This window comes from Bos indicus x Bos taurus, chromosome 26 (assembly GCF_003369695.1).
Source record: "Bos indicus x Bos taurus breed Angus x Brahman F1 hybrid chromosome 26, Bos_hybrid_MaternalHap_v2.0, whole genome shotgun sequence".
In the NCBI taxonomy this organism is placed as follows: Eukaryota; Metazoa; Chordata; class Mammalia; order Artiodactyla; family Bovidae; genus Bos; species Bos indicus x Bos taurus.
Window position 1 is genome coordinate 38,758,330 of NC_040101.1, and position 10,656 is coordinate 38,768,985.

At 42.3% G+C, this 10,656-nt stretch overlaps 1 protein-coding gene across 1 annotated transcript; it reads left to right on the forward strand.

Annotated features, from left to right (window-relative positions):
- Positions 1 to 616: 616 nt before the first annotated feature.
- On the forward strand, positions 617 to 10,232 carry ANKRD1 (ankyrin repeat domain 1). Its single transcript, XM_027529110.1, has 9 exons — positions 617 to 941; positions 1,612 to 1,791; positions 2,686 to 2,823; positions 3,163 to 3,270; positions 4,752 to 4,850; positions 6,369 to 6,467; positions 6,575 to 6,673; positions 6,809 to 6,907; positions 9,390 to 10,232. Exons 1-9 carry the CDS (start codon positions 915 to 917, stop codon positions 9,498 to 9,500), a joined length of 960 nt encoding a protein of 319 aa, XP_027384911.1. The 5' UTR covers positions 617 to 914; the 3' UTR covers positions 9,501 to 10,232.
- Positions 10,233 to 10,656: the final 424 nt, after the last annotated feature.

Consider the following 10,656-nt stretch of genomic DNA (forward strand, 5'->3'; position numbering starts at 1 on the left):
ACCTGCAGTTTTCACCAGCTCCGGCAGGTGTCTTTTCTCCACAGCAACTGAGAACTGTGGCTCAATGACCTGATCAAGGTCATACTGTTAACTAACAATCGGCCTCATATAATCTATCTCAGGACATTTTGAAACTTTTTTGAATAAAAAGTGTTCCAGTAAGTATGCTGTTTTAGAAGACAGTAAGCATGTCATGTGCTAATTATGGCCTGTGACACCGTGAAATAAAACTGTATTACTGAATGCTTTCAATTTCTTATAATGATGGTAAGGTGGCCTGTCATGGGGCCTTTTTAGCCCTCGACATCACTCCAGAGGATTCCAAACAGATATAGACAAGGGCCATTAGGACCTGAGTCCTTTCCTCTCGGGCTGTTTACCCACGGGAATAGGATGTCCTAAAGCAACACTTCCCCCAAGTGACGTGTTGATAAGTCTGGTTATCAGAAAGATATTACTGGCGGTGTGATACGCAGGGCATTTACATTTTCTTGATAGGGTTAGTCATATGAAAGCTGACAAAGAAGGAAAAGGAGCAGCGGTGTGGCGCAATGTCAACAGACAGCTGTCCTCTGGCTCCCCGATAAATAGGATGACTTGCATTGCTGAGCGGTGTGGTCACTGCCAAAGGAATGGCCCTCTCACATTTCTTCCTGATTCACATATTCAGTGGGGTTACTTATCATCCCCTCCCTCCCCTGCTTCCCAGACACTGAGTCTGAAATGAAAAATTCACCTGCCTCTGAGTTGGCCCCAAGAGGGAGGGGGGGCAGGGGTGTTACTTGGGTTCCCAGGTTGGAAGATTATCTCACCCAGCTCTAGCTATATAAGCTCACTGGAGCAGATGGGCTCCCCAGGGCAACTCAAGGGTTCATTCCTCAGGAGGAAAACAGACTGACGAACTTCGGGTCAACATGATGGTTCTGAAGGTAGAAGAGCTGGTATGTAAAGCACATTATTTTTATGCAGTGAAAAATGGTGCAGCCTTGACTTTTATTTGAAAATTGAAATGCTCTTTTCTTTCAGGCATAATGCACAGGTATTCTGAAAAATGTCATATGTGGAAAATGGTTGATTTATGTGATGGAATAAGTAAAATTAGAAAAAAAGGAGCTGGCAGTAATGAATTCTCTACATATTCCCTATTTATTATCTTCTCCTTTGGTTTTATCACTAAAGTGTGGAATCATGTACAGTAATCAAAATGCCTTAGGGGAGAAGTTCTATTGCAACAATATATATCTGGAAACCACAGGAAGGCAAGGGATCATCAAAAGTACTGAAAAATGAAAGAATTTTAAAATCATCAGTGGGGATGGGGGGAAGAGGTTGGGATTTTCTTAGGAGAAATGTGATTAAGTGGATTAAAAGCAGATTTAAACACATCAACCTAACCTAAACCTTGATTTAACCAATAGAAGAGAACAAGTATCTAAAGGTATTCCTGAAACACTGGGGCAGCGCATCACAGCCTGAGCTCTGAGAGTGCATTGCTCTGAAGCCACTGTCAGCAGGGAGGAAGGGCCCAGGGACCTCCTGCAGCATCCTTTATGGAGAAGGACCCCAGGACGGACTCTGTTATTCTGACCCGGCCACCTTCTTCCCTTGTAGGTTACAGGGAAGAAGAAAGGCAATGGGGATGCTGGGGAGTTCCTTCCTGAGGACTTCAGAGATGGAGAATATGAAGCTGCTGTCACTTTAGAGAAGCAAGAAGACCTGAAAACACTTCCGGTCCACTTTGTCAGCCTGGGGGAGCAACAGTGGAAAACTGAGAAACAGCGAGAGGCAGAGGTAAGGGCCTTCTGGGAGGTTCACTAGTGGGAGGTTGGGGAGGGCGTAGAGGACACAGGTGTCAGATAGCAAGGAGAAAAGAGAGAAACCAAATAAATGCAACCATCCCAAAGGTATTTCTTTATCAATTTCTAACTTACAAAGAAGCAACTTCTATGGAACAGGTTGTAGAAAATAATTCTTTGGCAAGACTATGACCTCTGGATTCCAAATCAATCACCGAATGGTTTTTGACTGTTTTGACTGAAAGACTTGGAAAGAGAAAAGTGTCCAGTGAATTTCTGATGTCTTATATAGTCTAATTAATCCCAAGGAAGGGAGCCTTTTTTTCCCTCAGTAATGTGGTTTGTGGTTCATGGATCATTGTTTGACTGTGGCAACTTTTCGTGTTGAGAAAATGTGTTGCTGGGTGAATTTTCATTACTTACTAACCACAGATGTAGTCCCCAGACAGTCTGTTTCATGAGCGCTGCTCAGTGAGCTACCTAAAAGACACTGGCATAGAAATTTTAAGAGTTTGAAACTTATTAGTAAAGTCTTTTCAATTAAAAAAATTCATGAGCATGATAAAAAAATTCTACAGAAATCTGGGGTCTGTTTATGGAAATAATTACAAAATCATCACTTAGAAACTAGATTCTATCTTCAGGAAGAAGCTGGTGCTACAAGCAAGGGAAGTGAAGATAAAGGCAATTAGCTGAAAAATTTGACCCCTAAATACTTGAATAAGAAATCACTAAATCCAAGTCAAAGATTTATTATAAATATTTTTTTTTATCTTTTTGCTCAAACTGTTCACATACTGAGCTCAGACCTTGCAGATTTTGTTTTGACACAACCAGAATGCTTGTCAGTAGAACTCACCATATTTTGAAACATGCATTTCTTTTTTAGCTCAAGAAGAAAAAACTAGAACAAAGATCAAAACTGGAAAATTTAGAAGATCTTGAAATAATCATTCAACTGAAGAAAAGGAAAAAATACAAGAAAACAAAAGTTCCAGTTGTGAAGGAACCTGAACCTGAAATTGTGGTAAGCACTGCTGGGTTTCCTTATGTTGTGGGGGTGGGAGTTGGTTGCTCAGTCATGTCTGACTCTGCAACCCCGTGGACTGTAGCCTGTCAGGCTCCTTTGTCCATGGAATTCTCTGGGCAAGAATACTGGAGTGGGTTACCATTTCCTTCTTCAGGGCAATCTTCCCAACCCAGATATTGAACCTGGGTCTCTTGTATAGCATGCAGATTCTTTATTGTTTGAGCCACCAGGGAAAACCTCGGCATTAGGCTACAAGCAAATAACTATCTGTGGAGGGTTTGACTGAATGTCGGAAAGCCCATGGTAACTCTCACATTGTTTTCTTTTAAACTTTAGACAGAACCTGTGGATGTGCCTATGTTTCTGAAAGCTGCCCTGGAGAATAAACTGCCAGTAATAGAAAAATTCTTGTCAGACAAGAACAATCCAGATGTCTGTGATGAGGTAAGGTTTATACAAAGCACTGCAAAATCCAGCTTGTTAATTTTGTGTTTCTTATGCTTTACTGCAGCCTTGCTAGTTTGGTGCCAGAAATCAATCCACCTGAAACCGTCGCCCCAGCTGTTGCCACATATGCCAGTAGCATAACAGGGGAGTGCAGTGGGCCAGAAAAAGAAAATGCTGGATCAGTGCTATGGATTGCATTATTTTTTTGCACTCTCATTTTCTTCCCACTGCTTTTTCAGTTTGCCTTTAATTTTGAGATCTTTCGGATAGACTTTTAGTATGGCAGGACCAACCACTCATGACTGGAGAAATATATTGTTAGCATTAGCTTTGACTGGACCCAAATATATCAGCTCTACACAGGGAATCTCTAGCCCGGAGTTCAAGTGTCAGTTCTATCAGTACTCACTTATTTGATTCTTGGCAGCCAATCTGCATTTTCTGGACCTCAGTTTCCTTATCTAAAAAGAGAGGGCATTGGAGTGAAATAATGCCTAATAGTGTTCCAGCACAAATAGCCTATTAATCCATTTGCGTGTGAGCTCAGGAGTCTCCAACTCTGCGACTGCACAGACTGCAGTCTGCCAGGCTCCTCTGTTCATGGGATTTTTCAGGCAAGAATACTGGAGTGGGTTGCCATTTTCTTCTCCAGGGGACCTTCCTGACGCAGAGATGGTATCTGCTGCCTCATGTGTTTCCTACTTTGGCAGGCAGATTCTTTATCACTGAGCCACCTGAAGTGAAAGTGTTAGTTGCTCAGTTGTGTCTGACTCTTTGTGACCCCATGGACTGTAGCCCGCCAGTTCCTCTGTCCATGGCATTCTCCAGACAAGAATACTGGAGTGGGTTTCCATTCCCTTCTCCAGCGGATCTTCTCAGCCCAGAGATCAAGCCTGGGGTCTCTTGCATTGCAGGCGGATTCTTTACCCTCTGAGCCACCAGGGAAGCCACCTGGGAAGTCCATTAATCCATTATTTGAAGCCAATTTATCAGACATCACTAATCCTTTTTTGACTCCTTTCCCCTATGAACTGGAATGGGGAATCATTTCTGAAGCTGAAAGAAAAATGTCTTCCGTTATCTTAAAAATGAATACTTTTTGATATTCAACCTAACAGCAGTCCCAAAGGAAGGAAATGGCCTGAACTACATGGCAGATACTACAGAAATCATGAGGGCACAAAACACAAGAAAGGGAAGTGTCAGCACTTGGGTAGTTTTGAATCTTTAAGTCCATGCACCTCGATGAAGACCTCTAATCACTTAGAAACGTGTATTGTAGGAGACGCAAATCTCAGTTGCAGAATAATGGTTCCAGTCGATAATTTTAGTAAATTTGACATTTCTAACTCATAAAAAAGAACTCAAGTTTCTATCAGCTAGGTCATCAGAATCCCTAGCTTCCTATTTCTTAGAAAGGATTTATACTCATTTTTATATGCATTGTTCTCTCTCACTCTTTTTAAAATCTCTGACAGTATAAACGGACAGCTCTTCACAGAGCATGCTTGGAAGGACATTTGGCAATCGTGGAGAAGTTAATAGAAGCTGGAGCCCAGATTGAATTCCGTGATATGGTAAATATATCTCTTTGTTTGGAAATGAGCCAAAGTAAGTAGACTATGTGAAGCTTGAGAAAACCTACCATGAAAAATGGGGCCAATTGTATTGAAGATTGATCTGAGAGAACTAGGCAGAAGCTTATTTCTCCATACAAAGGGAAGTTGGGAGATGGGACTAGGTCACGTGAAAAGTATTTTCCATATATACTGAAAAGGAGAGGAGTATTTCAGGGAAAAGAAGGAAGTGAGAGCTGTTGGACAGAATTCAATATCCTCATCAAAGACTCGGGTCGTTATCAAGTCAGTAGCCTTACTGAGAAGTAATACAGTCAACACTTGCCTTTCAGCATCCCCATCCTTCCATCATATGTGGCCACCTGCTCCTGACCTTTGGCTGCCAGCAACATCTCAGAATTCTCTGGCTGCACACCTTATTTGATAGATGCTGATTGCCGTCAGTGAGATTTGGGGCTAGACTGCACACAAAATGAATTGCATCTATGGGAAGTAGCTGCTATTCAGATTTCAGTAATTCAACCACTGTGATTTATATGCAGACCAGTATATAGCATATCCTATGAAATGAAGATTGAACTGGGGGAAAAAAATGCTTTATTTATTTAAATACAGCTCAATTTGACTTTTTAAGCAGAGTGGAAAAGGGACTGGAAAAGTCCAAAGGATTTGGCTAAACCTGAACCCAGAAGATACACACGCAGAAAAACAAGTAAAGAAACAAAATATAAAGTTTGCGTGGAAAGACACAAAAATTCATGAGCATGATATTTGGAGGGCCAAGGATATACCAAATTTTCTAGTATGATTAAGTGCAGTAACTACAAATGAGGACGGTGGAGGCAGATGACTGTGCTAGCAGAGAACCAGGAAGAGACCAGGAAAAGACAACAGGGACACAGGAAGAGGCGTCAGATCCAGATGAATATCTTTTGGAAGGGACTACTTCTTTTCTGCCAGAATTTTAAAATCCGTACATTTGTCTAGAACTTTTGAGTTTACCTGGCAAAAGTGGTTTAACGTTCCAGGCACACTGTGGGTTGGAATAACTCTTCTGCCACTTACTAGCTGTGTTTCCTTGGGCAAAAAGTTTGAATAGTTTGGCACCTCCTTTTTCTCATTTGCAAAATGAGCACAGGAACGCCCACTTCACAATGTTGCTGGGAGCGTCCATGCGTCTGAAGTATGTGGCACCATGTGGGCACCACGAAATTCTCAGTACATTTTAGTTCTTATCCTCTCTTAAAAAGATTAGGTTTCTTGAGAACCTCCTAATGATGCAAACATGCACACAGATACATACACGGGAGAGCATACACGTTCCCACATTTTTGCCGAAACATTTGGCAAGAGATTTGAACTACAATAGTTAGAACTGGCAACCTAGACCAGGACAGCCCAGTGCCATCACAGATGCCCTAGCAAACCTGGTATTCCTAGGTCTTAGAAACCAAGAACTAATTCCTCTGACCAGGTTCTTCTTCCACTGAGTCATGTCCTTTCACCTCTCTCGTACAGCTTGAATCCACAGCAATCCACTGGGCAAGCCGCGGAGGAAGCCTGGATGTCTTAAAACTGTTGCTGAACAAAGGCGCCAAAATCAGTGCGCGGGATAAGGTATTTCTCCTACTCCCGTTCCCCTCCTCCCCTTCACACACGCGCTGGGGTCTGGGACAGCCTTTGTCCTCACGCCCAGGGACCCAACGGGCTCTTCCATTTCGTAGTTGCTCAGCACCCCGCTGCATGTCGCGGTGAGGACCGGCCACTACGAGTGCGCAGAGCATCTCATCGCCTGCGAGGCAGACCTCAATGCCAAAGACCGGGTGAGTAGGCCGGCAGAGTTTGGCCTCCTAAAACCTTCACTCATTTATTTGGGATCACTACCCCTGCTGGGCACCTTTTCGGGACCCACTTCCTGGCCTCAGGCCCACCTTTAGCCTATTCACTCTGTTCTCTAGGAAGGAGATACTCCCTTGCATGATGCCGTGAGGCTGAATCGGTACAAGATGATCCGACTCCTGATCACGTATGGTGCCGACCTCAACGTTAAGAACTGTGTAAGTACTCAGGCAAGGGGCCTTGTTTGCCGGCTTTCTAATGAACAGAAGTATGGCTCACATACTTGAAAATAGCCTTACAAAGGTAGCATTTCGGGGGTCTTTTGATGATTTAAATGCCCTGTTCCTTCCCATAAGGATATTGCTGACCTTGGCAAGGACTCAGGTCATCTAGTCAGAGATGGGGAAGCCATAGTGCCTCCTTTGCCCTCAATGCCTAACACAGCATTTAGGAATTCTTTTAGAATTTGGTATTGAAAATAAAAGATGGTCAAACCACCCACCTTCACAGACACAAGCAGTGTCTGCCTTGGCCTGGCTGAGTTAGGCCGGAATAGTCAGGAATAAAGACACCCACCATTCCTGAAGCTCTTGAAAATTCCACAGTGGTCAGTGCAGCCAAGGGTCAAGGAATTCAAATGATTCAACACTGAATCCGAGTAATTGTGAATAGTCCTTCCCCTCTTAAAATGGCATGAATGCCACCACTTTCTTACAGAGGTAGCCATGCATTTATTTGCCTTTATTTTTGAGCTAATTTCTATTCATTCTCCTCTTTGGTTTAGCTGCACATCCCTCAAAATAGTTTCTTATATTTAGGCCCAGAAAATGCTTGTATAAATCCCTTTTACAAGTACATGTTAATTTAGCTTCATCTGTAAGCCAGGGAATGTAACCAGATTTTCCTCATGGTCCCAATTCCTAGTCAAGCATCATCTAATACAAGCTTTAAAAATACCACTGGGAGGAATGAGTGTAAAGTACTGAAGAAGTAATTTGAAAGAGGCTTTTGGAGAATCACTTTACAAAGAAAGGGGAAAAAAAAAAAAACCCAGTCATCTTTTACTGTGAATCATTTCCTCCTCTTACTGTGTTACTATAAGACTGAGAGGAATACTTCATCATTCCAAAAAGGAAAATAAAACTGTCTTGGTGACAGGAACAAAATAAATGCAGATAGAGACTGCTTGGGTTGGGAAAGTGTTAACAGTAGGGTCCCCTCATCCTTGATATGGGATTGATCTTATCAAATAATTTAAACCATCAGAAAGAGTAGATTCAACAAAACCCCTAAAGCTGCAGAAAATATAATTTTTTTTCAGGCAGAGATCAAAAGCATATAGATTTGGAGAGACTGTGTAAGTCGCCAGGGAATCACGAGATAAATTTCAATACAAAGGAGTTTAAGGAATTCATGGAAAAATAGCCCTAAATATACAAATAGGCCTTAGAGCTCTGTATTTTCAGTAAGACCCCAGCATAAAGGTTCTAGAACTATAAATGTCATTGACCCAATGGATGGATATTTCCAAAAAAGGATGTTACTGGACCCCATCTTGAAGGGAGTTGTAAACAATACATTACTGTATCATTATTGTATCATTGTCCCAAACTGTCTTCACATCTGCTGCTAAGTGTTCCCCAGGGCACATGCTACAGGGTGAGAAGGTCCAAAATTAAGGTTGCAGGGACGTTAACTCAAATCCGCCTAGGGCCCAGGCAGATCACATAAATGACTTTATGGTGGCTGCAGGCTCTGTGCACATAAGGTAGTGGTCCTTCCCTAATCCAGTCCCTTCTTGCTTCATGAAACCATGGATATCGTGCTGCCAAGCCTTCCAGTTTTTTTCAGAGAGATCACAGATTCAATTGGGAAATCTCTTAATTTCCAACTGTTGCCAATTAATTCCAGTTTTTTAAAACTCTAAGCTGTTTGGGCCAACACAGGTCTCTAGACTTATTTGCATCTCAAAGCTGCCAGTTTGCAATCTCTGGGATAAAGAGAGACTTCTGAATAGAGATGGAAAATTTTAGGACTTCTCAAATTGAGAGGCAAGAATTGAGAGGTGACATAATTTTAATTTTTGTAAATATCTTGAGACATAAAGTAAAACAAAAACTTGGTCTCAAAAATCATTGATATTATCTCCAAGAAAAATAAATTTCCTGGGAGAGCCCAGCGTAACTTCTGAGCAGCTGTGAAAAATCTACTCCCTGGAGTGGTACCTGTGTAATTAAGCCAAGGTGTTGCAGCAGCTCATATCCCACCAGTTTTTATCAGTCAGGAATCATTTTCCAAACTGATAGGAACTGGTTTTTGACCAGGTGGATACTGCTGCCTCTCCATGCCCATTCTGCAGTATACTGTATAAGTACAGAGGCATCTTTTGAATTTCAGTGAGTTGGCTTAGGCTTGCTATTTAGTGTCAAGGGACTCGGGATTTTTACCAACACCTGGGATAGTCCCACAGGGGGGCAAATAAACCAAACACTGCTGATCTGCTAATTTGAAATGCCAGAAGCATTCCTGTGAGAAACAGTAAAGGCCTGGTTTGAAAATAAACTGCAGATCATAGTGGGAAACATAAAACACCTCAGTAACATACACCTATCCATTACCTCATCAAATACACACACAGAGGAGAAGAACTTATAGATGCCTTCAACCTGGAAGTCAAATTCCCTCCTCTGTTTCGATTAGGCTGGGAAGACTCCGATGGATCTGGTGCTACACTGGCAGAACGGAACCAAAGCAATATTTGACAGCCTCAAAGAGAACTCCTACAAAGCGTCTCGCATAGCAGCATTCTGAGAAAAGCGATGACAAACGATTCCATTGGCTGCTCTGTACCAGCACATGGAAGGCGTTGCCCCAAAGAGCGACTCGTAGAGAAATCCAGCTTCTGTTTATCAGCCTGTTGTAAAGTGGCACCTAATGAGGTTTGGAGCACAGGGACGTAGGCATTGACGTTTTCCTTAGTGAAACTCACTCTATTTATTTGTATTTATTCCAGTTAACTTATTTATTTATTTACTGCGATACCACCGATACTCAGATCCTTTGTGATCATTCATTTGGTGAACAAGCTTAGTTTGTATGTGACACATCAGAGCCTCCCTGTAGGTAGTTCTTAGACTATGTTAACCAGCAATGCCTATGATGTATCACCTCGCTCAGGTGAGATGTTTCAAGGTGATTTTGAAAGACGAAGGGGATTACTGCAGCCCTCTTTTCTCCTGCATTTTTAATGCTGAAGTTTGAGGCCATGGAAAGCCTGTAGCAGCAGAAGGGGAAACAGAATGAACGTGATTCTGGGAAGACAGTGAAGCTGGCCATTTGACGCCTGGGCCTGGTATTTCTTCCCAAGTATGTACCAAGGTGAAGAGAATGTCTTGAGTGTAAGTGGAAGGAACATGGGCCACTGTGCCGTGCAGAACCAAACGTGCTCAAAAAAGTGAAACTAACTGCAAATTGTAAATGTGTAAATGTGTATTATGTTGTATGTATATTTTATATTCATAATAAAAGCAGATTCTAAACCTCTTTCCTTCTTTAAGTCTGGTGGAAAGGCCATTTAGATGGGGTTATGTCTTCCAAGCTTTTCAGATTATGAATGTTCTGTAGAACTGTACGTACTTCTCAGTATTTCATGTCTACAAAGATCACCTGAGAATCTTGTTAAAATGCAGATTCTGACTCCTCCAGTGGCCGTGGGTGGGGCGTGAGATTCTGCATTACCGACAAGCCCCTGGGCGATGCAGAGGTGATGGTATATCACAGTCTTCAATGAGCAGCATGGCTGTGAAAACTGGATACACAGGAGTTCAAGCTCTTTGGCCCCAGTGATGGGGAGAAAGGGACCTCTGGTGGGCAAAATGATTACTACAATTTAATGAGTCCTTAAAACGTTCCAACTGGGGTTTAACTAATCTGAGGTTTAACAATTATTGTGGACACCAGCTACTAG